At 38.7% G+C, this 15,014-nt stretch overlaps 1 protein-coding gene across 10 annotated transcripts in view; it reads left to right on the top strand.

Moving 5' to 3' along the window:
* TBC1D1 (TBC1 domain family member 1) overlaps positions 1-15,014 on the top strand; it is a 95,999-nt gene that overhangs the window by 35,560 nt on the left and 45,425 nt on the right. For all 10 annotated transcript variants that reach the window (XM_090139563.1, XM_031588463.2, XM_031588461.2 and 7 more), the window contains 2 exons: positions 9,707-10,240; positions 13,159-13,248. In XM_090139563.1, coding sequence (XP_089995689.1) covers positions 9,707-10,240; positions 13,159-13,248 — 624 coding nt within the window. The remainder of the gene's footprint in view (positions 1-9,706; positions 10,241-13,158; positions 13,249-15,014) is intronic.

Raw genomic sequence — 15,014 nt, 5'->3', positions numbered from 1 at the left:
AACTCTACTGGTAGTTACCCCGAGTGTGAACCAAAACTACATGCTGGAATTTTGGGTAAATCCCACTGAAATGTAACCCATAGGGTTTAGCATTCTGTGAATGTGATTGGCATTTCCACTTGATATACAGCTGTGTGGCAGTGACTGGTGTGGACTTCAAAAACACATTTTTACTTGGAAAGATAGGTTAGGGAGCTAATACTACATTTTGCTTGTGAAGTACAGAATTGGATACAAACGAATGTGTAGTTTTTTGTAATTCAGGCAGCATTTTGTCTCAGTTTGGTGTTTCTAAAGGTTTGATAAAGCTTTTCACTTAAAAGAGCAAACGCAGAAGAACTCAATCCACTTGTGTATTAGGTGTGGTCCCTACTGCTGACGTCATTCTTTGAGTCAAAGAAAGCAACACTTGCAAGGAGTCTTTCCTTGAAAACTTTTCTTCCTTTCCTTACTGCTCTCCTTCAGCTAGATTCTTAGCATGACCCATAGGGGATCATCCTTGTATCTCCCACCAGCTTTCTGTGGGGACTTCGTTAAGTCAGTGACATCTGTTTTAGAAATGTGGAATGCTTACCACTCACTTTTGTGTTTCCTTGGTGAATAAGTGTTTAAATATAGAATACCTTGGAAATACTGTGAAGGTCAGAATTCAGTCACCGTGAAGGGGGTGTAGCTGTGTGAATTATCCAGCTTAGCTAAGTTTGGTGTTTGGTAGTCATCCATTCATAGTTAGCATTCCATTTTCTAAAGGAACTCAGCCTTAACTGAAGAGAGGAAAAGGGGGGTGAAGGGGGAAGCAAAATTTACTTTTGGAAGAAACTGGGTAGGTTTAGAATAGCAATCTCATAGCATCGAAAGCAGAACAGATTCTGAATTTTTATGTCTATCATTATAATTTGTGACTGAATAAAGTATGATACAGATAAAATTTGATATTTATCAAATATTGACACAGTAGTAGGAGCTCCAGAAATGAGCATGAAGACAAACTTTTATCAGCATGTCTTTCTGTAGATCTCACTTCCTACACTGAGCTACCAGTGTAAGACACTTTGTTGGGAAAGGCACAGTAGCTATATCTGTAGAATGATTTCCAGTTTTCTTGTTTCCATCAGTCCAGCTAGCTTGCTCTGACTGTAGTGATGGAGGAACATCATTAATGTTTTAACGAACATCTTGAGAACCTTCCATTTTCAGACAAATCAGTCTGGCTCTGTGGTTGTTGGCATAGGCTGCAGATCTAGAGATCTGTCACTGTAGGTCTGTAGTGAATTTTGTATGGGATATCAACGTGGGATTTCTTGTCAGAAAGAAGAACCAGTTTCATAATCCGGAAACATTGCTAAAATTTCTCTTCCAGCTTCTTGTTCTTAGGTATTTCTAGAATGGCATGTTGGCTTCTCCTTGGGATGGCTTTCAGGAATGAGCCCTTAGCTCCATTTGTCTCGGGGTTACCTTTTATCAATGTTTTGACAACTTTTGTCCATGTAGGGCTGAATGTGCAGCTTTATCTAAAAAGGACAGTGACATCTGTGTTTTGTTGTGGGGCATGCAAATTCACTTTTGGATGTCCATGCTTGGCTGCCCTGTAGCAGTTAAAAGAGTGAGAGAACAGCCAGTGAAGTTGCCAGTGTTTAAATGAAGAAATGAGATCCAGTCAATCACCAAAAGCTCAGGCAGGTGCTCTTGGTTGTGATTCAGTGCTCTGTGGGATGTTCTTCCAGACTTAGGGTTTTGGGTTTTTTTGTTTTTTTGTTTTTTTTTACTTCACTTTATGCTGACATAGTAGATTTTACACTGTAACTTTTAAAGGTGCCTTCTGTAAGGGTTTGTGGAAGAATTGCTCTACAAAGATGCTTTCTCCAAACTCTTCTTCTGGGCGAGAGAGGGAAAGGAGCTTTAAAAAAAAAAAAAGTTGAACTTTCACCTACTGTAAAACATATGGCCATCCTAAACACAGGAGAGTGTCTATTATCAACAGGAATTAGAAGCACTTGCTTTTTAGGACAATGATTCCATGATTCTTAGGAGGAAAAACTAGCAAATTCCCCTAATGCGACCTGGCTATATCTTAATGGAGGGGATCTTGAGTAAATAGCTTTCTGTTCATGTTGCTGCCCATTAACATTGCATCAATAGCTTTCCATAAATGCAGAAAGTATTTAGGAAAGCACTGTATTGTGGACTCTTCTTGATAACGATTTAGAAACTATTTCCAGGGCAGTTGGATCCGTGAGCTATTCTATTTCTTCACAAAAGGCTGAGTGGTTTTCATTAAATTGTATGATAAATGTTTTAGTTTGAATAGCCCATAATAAATAATGCTAAGTCAGTAAGCTTTCTATGAGTTGGTCATTTCAAAATTCAAAGCAGAGCCTAATTCTGTGGCTTGTTAAGAATTTTTCTCTATGTTCCCTGTATATTAAGGGTCTTGTTAGGTTTTGCGGGTTATTCAGGTATATTTTTATATTGGTTTTTCTCCTTTTCCATTCTGTTGCATTAGGACTGGCTGGTCAAAATCATTAGCATTAACTGCATTAAACTTTAACCTTTGTTAGTTCTGTAAATTACCTAGCTGTTACTAGGAAGACGGTTGGTATAGGAAACAAAGGCTGGCACTCACCTTATTTCAGTTTTCCTGTTCAAATGAAGTAAATTTGAAACAAATACATTATTTGGGATGATTTACAATGTATTTTAGGAAAAAAAAAAAAAGCAACGAACAACAGCTAGTATAATATGTATGTATATGTGTATTTCACAGAGCTACATAGCTAGCAAGTTTTAATAATGTTTGTTGCTCCCTGTAACTTGTCACGTGAGAAGGTGACTTAACTTCTAACTGCTTTTCTGAAGTGGAAATTGGATTGTTTTCAAGGCAATATCTCTTGTGAAGTGGATGTCCATGGGAAGATTAACTGTTGCTTTCCAGTCTTGCTCATGGGTGAGTTGACCTTAGGCAGCTGCAATCTGTTGTTACACAACAAAGCAGCAAATTCATGTTTCTCCAAGAACATATTGGTTTGCTTGCGTTTTGTACCATGTCAGCAGAATGCTGAAAGAAGCTAATTGCCTTCTGCACTCTTGTTCTCTTGGGACCTCTATAAGTAAACTTAATGTCTGAATAAGGTTCTTCCCATGAAAAACATTACATTCTACTCCAAACATTCCTAGGGAGGAGGACTGTTGGAGGACTATGTGGGGTTTTCTCATCCCTCAGGACACTTCACTGTGTTTGCAGAATAAGAGAGATGCTGTTTAACTCTGTTGCAAGTAGAGCAACACAGATTAACTTGCATATTGTGCCAGTCAAAGTTGTTCACAGCATTTCCCTCTCCTTCCCCAGTGAAAACTTCCAAATAAAATTCTGGAGGAGGGGGATTTCTGGAACTCGTTTGGATCAGCTGCCTAAGGGGCCTGTATTGGAAATAACTTCAGTTGTAATGAGGATATATGACAAGTTTTCTTCCCTTCTTGTTTGGAGTTTGGATATTGCTAAAAGAGACAGAACAATTTGTGTCTTATTACTGTTTGAAATTTGCCCTATTTTGTCAGTTGTACCTCCTTTGTTAACTGTGATAAAAGCTTGAGGGCCAAGGAAACAGGGAGATAACCTGATTTCTTGTGTACTATTGGAATTTAATCTGATGGGTTTTTTTCTCCCCAAAAATGTCCTTAATAACTCATTTCCTGTTTTAAATTCTGTTGCTTCTTACATTTCAGTTTAAAAAAAAAAAAAGTAAAAAACCTGTCCTGAAAACTTTCAAATGTCATCACTGACTCTTTCCATTTATAACCATCTAAGAATACAATTCCTTCTGTTACCCACCCTGAGCCTCCAGCTCTGCCTTAGGCCTTTCTCAACCATTAAGAGAGCTGCTTACACTACCAAAAATAAAAGGATTTAATGTGTGTTTATAATGAATGAGCACAGATGTTTCTAGCTATTGCTTTACAGCTGTTGTTGCTCCCATGCTAGGTAGTCACTCTGTAAAATGTGTGCCAGGAATCCTTCAGATATGACCAGTAGACTCTGGTACATCTTCAGTTGTTATTTCCATTTGTAAAATTGTGTGGTAAGGAAACTTTGAAATAAATGATGGAAAAGGTAGGTAGCACTGTGGATATGTTAACCTGTTACTTGAAATACCTGTTGACTTGCTTTATTGTTGCTTCAAAGTTATGGTACTGAGTGGAGGGGCTGACAAAGCTGTACAAGATGAAAAGGAATGGTTTGTACTGTAAGCAGGGAAAGGGGCTGGGGAAGAATGAATTGCTACCATGTTATAAGTTTTCCAGGTATGGAATAAAGTATGCTAATAGGCTTCCCAAAAGCAGATTTTGTAAGAGTACCTCCTTCAGAGCCAGTGAGCTGCCTCTGCATTCGGTGCTGCTCTAAAACCCTATGGAGGTGTTCCATTAATTGCAGTTTATTTTTGATCATTCTTTTTTATGGAGAGAAGTGAAAGGTAATCAGCAGTCTAGGACATGGTGGAGTCACTGTCCCTGGAGGTGTTCAAGAAATGTTTGGATGTTGTACTGATGGATGTGGTTTAGTGGGAAATATTGGTGATGGGTGATGGTTGGACTGGCTGATCTTGGAGGTCTTTTCCAACCCTGGTGATTCTATGATTTTATTTGTGGAAACTTGCCAGATTTTGTGGTCTTTTGGACTTAAAGGAAGGTATGTCTTTAGAGCTGTTAAAAAAAAAAAAAACCAACAACTTTCAAATGTGTCAGCAAAATAATGCATCTCTCAGGGAGGAAACACTACCACTAAATAGATTAGTCCAGTTTAGCTAGAACATTGGGTACAGTTATGTTCTATTTCTGATCTTGTTTACAATAATCTATAAAAGCTTCCTGCAAATACTGTTTTTTAGAAAGGAAAGGTAATTTTTTTGTGTCTATTTAAATTGAGTGGAATGTTCTCCTAATGGTCTTACTTTGCAAAAGTGCAACTATTTCCATTAGTCTAAGAAGCTATGAAGAGACTTCTCGAGATGAGATTTGTCTGTAATAAAGCAAATGTGATGGTGTGGAGTCAGCATGCAATATATAGTACATCAATCTGCTATACTTGACAATTTGCGGACCTGTAGGAAGTATTGTCACACTCCTGACATATATGATAACATGTTAACTGTAAGAGTGTGCATGAGCTATGTGGAGCTCCACTCCTGGTTGTGGCTGTGTCACTAATTTCCAAGTGTGCTAGTGTCACTCAGCCACCAGGCTCCAGGTCAAAAGGATCTAGGTTTAAGCAGATGACTCTTTTCTGCCCCACGCAGAACATTTTTAGTGCATTCTTGTTCATCAGCCTTCTGCATACATCCCAGCAAAACTTCAGTCAACCCCAGCACTCTGATTTATCCCATTCTCTGTGTAATGTCCATTCAGTGCCTAACAAAGCAAATCACACATACAGGTAAATATGAAGCATGATAACTTTTCCTTTCATAGATCTGGGGTGTTATTCAGCCACTGAGATTTTCCTTATGGAAGTTGAGAAGCTGTTACTATTATGCTTTAGTCTGGTGTCACAGCCCTTCCCCACCCGTATCCCTGCTGTGTGGTTAGCCTGGCAGTTTGCTCTTGGTGCTGCCCCTTGCAGTCTTGTGAGCTTGCTCCAGCTTGCTGTCCTTGTGAAAAGCTACCCACAAGTTCTCTGGTTACATGTGACACCTCATGTGTATTGCGTGCTATAAGGAGAAATGATGCAGCCCATTATTGATTATTGTTATTCTGCTTCCCTTCTGCTTTGAACCCATGCAGTTCAAATTGACTTCTGCTGGTGGTAGGTACAGAACTGTGAGATAGAGTAACATAAACAGCTGGTAAAGTTGCCGAAAGAAGCAAGCTAGTTGTTACTAAGATGAGTAGAGTGCATACAGCAGCAAAATTTTGGGTCGAACACTTTGAGACATGAAATCGTGGAGCAGAGATGATCCCATGCACCCTCAGATTTGAAGTTCTTGGCACAAGTCCTGCTTTGATGGGAACCACAGCGTGTTTACGTACATAAAAATAAAGTGGTGGAAGCTTGGAAAGCATTGTTGTCTTCCAGGACACAGAGGAACTATGAACTTTCTGCCTTCCTTTCTGTATTAAATCTTGGTGGGAGGCATAAAAGTCAACAAATAGTAGAAGAAGAAAGCTAGTAATTCAAGTACTGCAAAGAACTGAACATTTGGAAAATAAGAGTTGAAGTTAATGACGGGAGAAAGTCACTGAGGTCAAGGGGGCTGTAGAGCAGATTCCAAGCAATATAATAAAATGCAATGAAGGCACTTAAGACCTGAATATAAAAGGTCTTTCACTAAACTGGAAATGAACTTGAAAAGTTTATCTTTTCTACCTTTAATTTATATTGAAATGTAAGGAAATTCTATTGTTTTGAATACATCTTTTTTTAATTTGGTGAGAGATTAAAGACTCTGATTGTTCTATAAGTTCATTATCTGGTTAAACTAGTAGGTTTGACTTGTCACAGAGAAAATCCTAGCTGATGGTGCCATGACTTGTGGAAGCAGTAGATTTCTCATTGGGACAGGAGGCCATGGGGTTGGGTAATAGCACCTTCAGAAATTGCTTACAAATTAAATTATTCTATGATTCTAAAAGAAATGACTCTGCAGTCTCTCAACATTTTTTTTTTTAAATCAGTGAAATCTATAAATTAACATACTTCAGATCTAAAAGTGATAAGCTTCACATCCACTGAGTGGAAAAAAGATGGTAATACCGTGCACGGTATAGGAGCTGACCAACACACAAATCTACATCAGGAAGTTGTAGATATGGCTTGTGTTTTGCGTGATTACCCAAGAATCAAATCACAAGAGCACTCAATGTTTTAGTTCTGTGCTTTGCTTCTGAAAAATAAACATTCTAATCATAGCAGAAATAACTTAAAAAAAAAAAAAAAAAAAAAAAAAAGATATCAGCAGTCCATTGTTAGTTTTAGAGGTTATAGAAACTCTTCTTTCAGTTCAGTTTCAGCTGTGCTTTCAGTTCGTCAGTCCTATTTGGCTCATGAGAAGATCTGTTTGGTAAAGATTCAGTGTGGCTTATGTTGTTGTTCTGTGCTTATTTTTGTGGTTTCAGGGAAGTAATTTTAGGTAGTCAGGAATAATTTTTAGGGAAATAATTTTAGGTCACCAGAAGTTATTTCGCTGATTACAGGAATAATCTTCACCACTAATTACATATTTGTACTGAGAAACAATCCAGAAAACACTTAAGGATAGAATTATTCTAGAAGACAATTTATGCAGCAGAAGAAAATCATACATATAGGCAACAGACTTCTGCCACAGATCAGTAGGCACAATTACTTGTGTGTGTGTAGAGATATTGGTATCTAACTCCCCAGGCTGAGATGGGAAGGGCCTGTTTTCTGGAGGGCACCTTGTTGGGCCTCCCGATCACGGTAGGGTCAGTTGGAGGGGCTTATTCAGGGCAGTATACTGTCAGGCTTTGAGTATCTCAGTGACTGGGGACTGTGACCTCTCTGGACAACCTGTGCTGATGTGTGGCCATTCTTCCAATCAAAAAGATTTTTTCTTACATTCAGGTGGAATTTCCTGTATATTTCAGTTTGCGTGCATTGCCTCTTTTCATTGAGTACCATGAGAAGAGTTGGACTTTTTTTGGAGGAGCTGGTTCTTGAAAACCAACCAGCAATCCTAGATTCCACTTCTTTCCACTGCAATTTCCCAAGGATTTCTTCCAGTCAGAGCCATGAGCTGGCCCAGATCTGCTCTCCTGAAGTTCAGGGTTGTAGAATCATAGACTCATCTAGGTTGGAAAAGACCTTCTAGATCACCAAGTCCAACGTGACCTGTCCCATCACTATACCATGTCATTCATTTGCACATCTCTTGAATGCCTTCAGGACTTGGGACACCACCACTACCCTGGGCAGCCCGTTCCTAGGCTTGACTACTCTCTCTGTTAAGAAATTCTTCCTAATGTCCAATCTAGATCTTCCTGGTGCATTTTGAGACCATTTCCTTGTGTCCTGTCGCTTAGGATCATGGAATCACCGAAGTTGGAAAAGCCTCCAAGATCGTGTGATCATATCTGCGCCGTTCCCTCTTCTCACAGGCTTCTGTGAGTCTCTTCTCACAGACCATTTCATGGTCACAGCAGTGAAGGCTGCTCCCAAACTTCACCTCTCCTTCAACTGCCCAGTGATGTGCTTCTTAATCTGGAAAAAATTTGTCGTGATAGATAAACATTTGCCAGGATAGAGCCTTGTAGTTTATTTTAAGAATTAAAAATAGATACGTTTAATATACAAGTCATAAATTTGTTCTTTTACCACTTTTTAAAATACATTTACTTATTCTCCATGTTCATCCAGGTCTGTTTGCTGAGGGAGTCAGGGTCAGAGAAGCACAAAGCATTCATTCTTCATTTGCAGATAACTGCATAAAAGGCCTGGAATGGTACAGGAGGGTGAAAAGAGCACAGGCTTTGGTAAAACCAAGAGCAGTTCCAGGAAAAAAATGTTTTGTTCTTTTCTTATTCCCATAGCATCTTTTTCTCATTAATGAAAAGAGATGAACGTCTAACATACACAAGTGTCACATGAACTGGATGTGGTTACTTGCTGCTTCATCCTAGTATGTTAAAGTGGCTAAAAAATTGTGAGGTGAATAAAGCTGAAATGGACTTGAGCTGATTATGGAGCAAATGCATGCTATTTGAGATAATAAAGGTTTGTTTTACCATTAAGTTTTTCTTTTACATGATTAAAAAATGAAGCACAAAGTTGCCTGAGCATCCTCCTGCAGCCATGACCCTGAGTTTACCTTCCCCTTTGTCCTGGCTGTGGAGGATCAGCTGATGACTCAAAGGTGAGGCAGTACTTCCTGAGTCATACTGAGTATTTCGTCATCTCTTGTTGGAAATCTGCTAGCTATATGTATGTGTATGATTCGTTGTTTATTCAAATGATCACACTGAAGTCTTTACGAGCACCTGGAGTACACTCAGCTTTTATTGTGTAACTTTTTTTTTCTCTCCAAGTTCTTTGCTGTTTTCTCTGTTGGTTTACGTATATTGTAGTTATAATAAGCCATAGAAATGTCTGAAGAAGATGGAGATTGCATCTCCAGTGCATTTTGTAGGCTCAGGGATGCCTTCTCCTAGGGAAGATGGCTTCCCTGGATTTTAATCTACTGATCCCTGGCTTTCTTCTGTGCTGTCTGCAGCTGAACACTTGTGAAGTAAGCTGCCAATTCTTTATGGGGAACATTTGTTCTATCAGGAAACAGCCACACTTGGTATGACCTGTTCTCAAAGTAATCTGGGGGGAATTAAGAAGCTGGCAGAATTCTCTCCTGTACCAAAGATCATGGCCCTGTGGCAGCAGCATGTGCTGCAGAGGAACCTTTGTCTCAGGTGAATCAGAGCAGCGCAACGTCACCAGACACCAGCAGTGCTCTTCTGATAACACGTAGATGATGCTGAACTCTTGATGAGGAAACAAATGGGCAACTTATCTAGTCAGTGTTTTATCTTATTGTAACATAGATCTGTTGGAGAAATACAGGATCAATTTGGATGGTTTTTCAGAAAGTAAAAACAGATCAGTCGTTTAAGAACAATTACAGCAGGGAGCCCTTTTTAGTGTTGCAACTTGCTTGTCATAAAGCACAAGATGCTAATCTTGTGGATTTTTTTTTTCCTCTTACAGGTGCCTGAGATTATAAGCTCTATTCGACAGGCTGGAAAAATTGCTCGTCAAGAAGAGTTTCAGAATAATCTTTCAGATATTGAAGACCCTTTTGCCAAAAAGTTTGAGGTGCTGTTCTGTGGACGTGTGACTGTAGCACATAAAAATGCACCCCCAGCACTCATAGATGAATGCATTGAGAAATTTAATCATGCGAGTTGTACAAAAAAGTCAGATTCTGACTCCTCATCCCAACAACATGAAACTGCCAATAACTCCGGAGGCTTCTCTTTCAGCAACAAATTTCGGTCTGTCTTCCAGCCCTTGATGGGTGAAGAGGAGGAGAAAAGGCCAATTAGGAAATCCTTTTCCCAACCTGGACTTCGTTCCTTGGCTTTTAAGAAGGATTTTCAAGAGGGAAGCCATAGGAGTAACAGCTTTGTCAGGTCTTTTGAAGAAGATGCCATTTCACTAAACCTAAAAAGTCAACTTATCTATGGACACAGTGTTGTGCAGCCAACAGACATTGCAGAAAACCGGACAATGTTGTTTACGGTAAAGCAAGATTTGCAGCTAATGGTCGTTTTCTCACATCTTGCAGTTTGGAATGGCAAACAGCAGAGCTCTTTTTCTTGCAGATGGCAGTTACTTCTTTAATAACTTAATTGCAATTACCAGAGCTAAAACTAAACTCGCCTACTTCTTTATAAAGCACTACCTGTCAGTATAAATTATTTTATGTAGTTAAAATGGCTTTGTACTACGTACTTTAAAACAGCACTATCTGAAGTGTTGGACTTCTAAAGAAAACTGTTTAGAATGCAGCAGGAAGTTAGTTCCTAGCTACACAATTGCGACACAGTATGTGTAGTTACTCTGGCTATTAACAGAAGAAATAAATTTACAGGTGAATGAATTACATGTAACTAGGGCAGAAGAAACGAACCATGACGTGGGCTAATAGAATTTATGTCCTATGCTAAGCAACGTAATTTATGAAGGATTTCCAGCTTCCTAATGTCTGTGTAATAATGCAGTTGTACAGTGACTCCTCCCCCTACTCCACACTGTGTACGCTGCTGTCTTGCTTTTGTGTGGCTGGGAATGCTCTTACCATGATAAGTAAGCAGCAAAAGTACCTTTTCAAGACCTTAGAAAGAAGTAAGGGTTTGTGCTATATGCTCCTTCTTATAATCCTTCTGATTGATAATTTACTTATCATGTTTTATATTTCATAATATGGTATAATACAAATCTGAGCTGACTGCAATAGCTGTCTTTTATGAGCTCATCTCAAATCTGTCAGCTGCTTTTAGGGATGGGAGTTTTTGCAAGCAGTAACAGCATTTTTTAGGAGGAAAGAGAGCTGCTGCTGATTGCCAAGCTTGTATGTCTGTAAAAAGTAACAGTAAGAGATGTAGTTAGCTATACCTGGTTAAAAACTTGTGTTTACTTGTGTCAGGCTGGTAGCAGAGACAGGAATGGAAGAAGATGGAGTGATGTTTTATGCCCTAGTAAAAACAATTCCATCTTCACCTTCTCCTGAGCAGATATTTCACACAGAAGATGTAAATGCCCCTTATAATAAGATACTAGTAATTCCATTATTAACTCATATACCTATTTTAGAATCAGGAAGATTAGAGATGGGCATAGTTGAGACCAGGCCCTCTCACTCCAGTGAGTAGGCTTTTCCTTATATTAAACAAGTACAGCAGTTCTCGGAAAGGCATGAAGCTCCAGCTTGAATATAATATCAGTCACCTGCTGATAGCATCATTTCCAAATTCTGCAGCTCTGCTGCTCTGACTTTCTGTCTCGGTTTGCTTTTTGCCTGGAAATATATTGTTTTAGTATGCACAGTTATGTTATTTTGTCATTCAGCTTGTCTGACGTTAGCTTAATATAAGGAAGTAAAGTTACCCTGCTTTGTGACTCTGGTACCCACAAGCTCGTGGCATAGCTGAGTTCATGGATAGCCCCCATGTTCATCAGTTTCCAAATATTCATATGGTTGCACAGGTTTTCATCTTTGCTTGTCAATTTGTATGTGGCTACATAAGAAATGATCACAAGTAACTTCATAGCCAGAGGAAAACAATTGTTTGTATCTTCTCAGTTAAAGAATTTATTTTTTTTTTTCCAACCCTGTAAGAGACTCTGGTCTATGAGGTGTGAAAAATGTTTGGATCAGCTATCTGCTAACTCTCCTGACCTGGTTCATGCAGTCTGGATTTTTAATTTCATTCTGAAGAACTGCTTCCCTAGCCATTCTCTTTGGTTTTTTTTTCTTTTTCTTTTTTTTAATATAGTATTCAGCTCATTTCTGATGATTACCACTGCCCTGTGACCCAAATATGAAAGGCATTTTTGGGGCTGCACTAAGAGTGAGCCTCTAAGGAAGGGGGAGAGGGGTAGGGTCCTAAATAGGTGTGAGAAGAAATAACTCTTAGAACACCTATGAGGTCATCCCTGGGGACAGTAGAAGAAAACCAGTGGGGAAAATGGTGGTGTTGGGCTGAAGTGAAGGAAGAGGTGGAAGGTGGATATGCAGGGCTGCTTTTAGACACAAAGAGGTAGCACATCTCACTCTGCCCTTTTACACACTGCATTCTCCCTCCCACATCTTCATGAAGTTGCACGTGTATTGGTGACACTGATTTTTTTGGGATTTGTTTGTTGTTGAAGCTTCAGCAAGTTTGTCTAAGTCAGGTTGTGAATGGATCAGGATTCTTTTTAAAAATCTAATACAAGACTTACCCTTAGCAGACTTTCTGATGTGCTGAGAACTGTTAGGAGTCTGAACATAATCTGTTAAAATATTACAAAGGTATTGCCAAGAGTTGAGAAATATGAAACAATAAAATATAAACCTTATAAAAAGCCTTCACCCATCAAAACTTTGCATCAACTCTTGAGACACTGCTGTGCAAACGGCCTACAGATTAAATTAGGTTAGAAAATACACTCCAGTAACTTCATTTTTATAGTTAGAGCCTTTAAATTAGATGTTATGAGTATCTTAAATAAATAAAATCCAACTACTTCTTCCCTCCAGTAAGTAAATAGACTAGAGACATACAAATGGATTTAAATTTTGGGGCATTTTATTCAGTAGCTTTTGTAATATGGCATGTGCCAAGGCTGTAGAAACTAAGACAAGAGTGTTAATATGTTTTCTCAGTGTGAAATTAGTTACTTGTGGTATAACATTACAGTCATCTAATTAATCACTGTTCTCAATCTCATGTTTCAAATGTGAAATTAAATCAGATTTCAGTGTTCAGTGCTCTGAATGCCAAACCAATGCTGTTTATTCTCTCCTTACTGAGTAATAATTCACTAATTGGTTTAAGAGTACAGCTAGAATAAAGTTAGATTTTGTCCAGTAAATGTTTTTATGATGAGAAAAAAGTAATTCTAATGTTACATATGTTACTTGTTGTCATCTTGTTATTTATTTATTTTTTTAGATTGGCCAGTCTGAAGTTTACCTTATCAGTCCTGACACAAAAAAAGTAGCAATTGAGAAAAGCTTTAAAGAAATATCATTTTGTTCTCAGGTAAGATTGGGTGTGTTTTCTTTCTTTAAAAGTAAACAAATAATAAATAAATAATAAATGTGTATATATATATTCTCCACTTATGAATCCTTATGTATTTCCCTCCTAGCTTTTCAAATGGATTCTCACCCACATGATTTCAGTAATTACTGTTTACAAGTTGCTGGTTAATCAGTAATTCTGTCAGACTGTCATTCTTTCCTTGTTTTTTGCATTGTAATTTCTGACATAAAGGCTCACTTCCCTCTCTGGTGGATGAATAATACAAGTTTGAAGAAACAACTTGGTAATTTCTGGCTGCAATTTCAGCAGGCATTATTGAGAGTTGTGCAAATCTGTGATTTTCCGAGTTGTATCACTGTATTTTTCAAGGAGTCATTATGAGGGGACAAACAATTTGTAAGAGTTTTCTGTAACAATACCTCTAAATGTAATTTATGCTCTTGAAAATTAAATGTGAGTAAAAGACAACAGTCTGCAGCGCAGAGGTAATGTGTGTAATGCAGTGAGAGAGGATATTTCAGAGCCTCCTTGTTCACTGGCTTTCTTACACTATTTTGTACTTGCTTACTTGCGTAGCGACATTCTACTCAGTGTCTTACAGTCTAAATGATAGTGGAATCTTGCTAGAAGGTTTGCAATAGGTTTATGTACCCATTTTTAAATATTAGGGCTATTATTTGCTATAATTGTAGCTTATTTGTTTTGTGATATGGTTGTTTTGTTTTTATTTTTTAATAAACTGATGAGGAAAGCTTTCGTCGTTAAATATACATGTACCTATTCTAAAAGTTTCAGAGTAAATTCACTAGTTTGCATTATGTCAAATCAAGAGCTTTGAGGAAAATCCCTCATTCACAGAAAAAAACAATCATTATCCCCATGTTCCCGGTGGCCCTTTCCCTAGGCAGCAGCTAGTGAGACAGACTTCATGTCATGCCCTGCAGGCCAGCAGACTGTCATGCCTTTCAGGACAGTAGGAGGCAAGTCTGATTGAGTCTGTCCTCCTGTCTGAAGCATGTGTGGTTGGGCAGATTTTGTGTCAGCTCAATGAGTGTTGATCCTGAGCTGCAGACCCAAGGGCTTTTACCTCAAGAATGCAAATTTCAGAAGACTAACCAGAACTATCTTACGTATTTATCTTGGTAATATGACCTTCTTAATTAAACTTTTCTTGGAGGCAGTGGAGATAAATTATAGGGGAAATCAGAACCAGCGCTTAATTTCCAGAATACCCACCTCACCAGCAAGATACTGGAAATAATGGGAAGAAGTATGTGACCCTGGGGCAGTGTCAGAGATTGCTGATCTGAAACAGCTCAGAGCAATTGCTTGCTGTTGGTTCCTTGTAGTTCTGTGTGCAGGGCTATGATCCCAGGTGGTCTTCCTCCACTGCAGTGATTGGGCTTTCAGGAGAAGAACCATGGGCAGGGGTGTTAAAGAAAAGTCACAGAAATTTGTATCAGCCCTTTCATGCATTATATAACTACCCCCTAAAGTGCTTTAGCTTGGGCATCCAGTGGAGCTAGAGCTGGAGAAGCTGAGGACTTGGTATTATTTTGGTGTCCTGATCTGCTTTTTCTGGTGGTATATCAGTACCTGATGTTTGTGTGATAAAGTCTTTCTTGTCTGTGTGTAAATATCACACTCTGGGAAACTGGGTATTTATATGTGTTGTTTTCCTTTATTCAGCTGTCATGCTTTGAGGGTTTATTGTTAGTATTTTGGATGATAAAGCATTTGAGTTGCTGCAGAGTGTTTGATGC

The sequence above is a fragment of the Phasianus colchicus genome, chromosome 4, assembly GCF_987193195.1.
Source record: "Phasianus colchicus chromosome 4, bPhaCol1.hap1.1, whole genome shotgun sequence".
Lineage (NCBI taxonomy): Eukaryota > Metazoa > Chordata > Aves > Galliformes > Phasianidae > Phasianus > Phasianus colchicus.
Note: the sequence above shows the minus strand (reverse complement) of the source record. Positions and strands in the feature narration are given on the sequence as shown.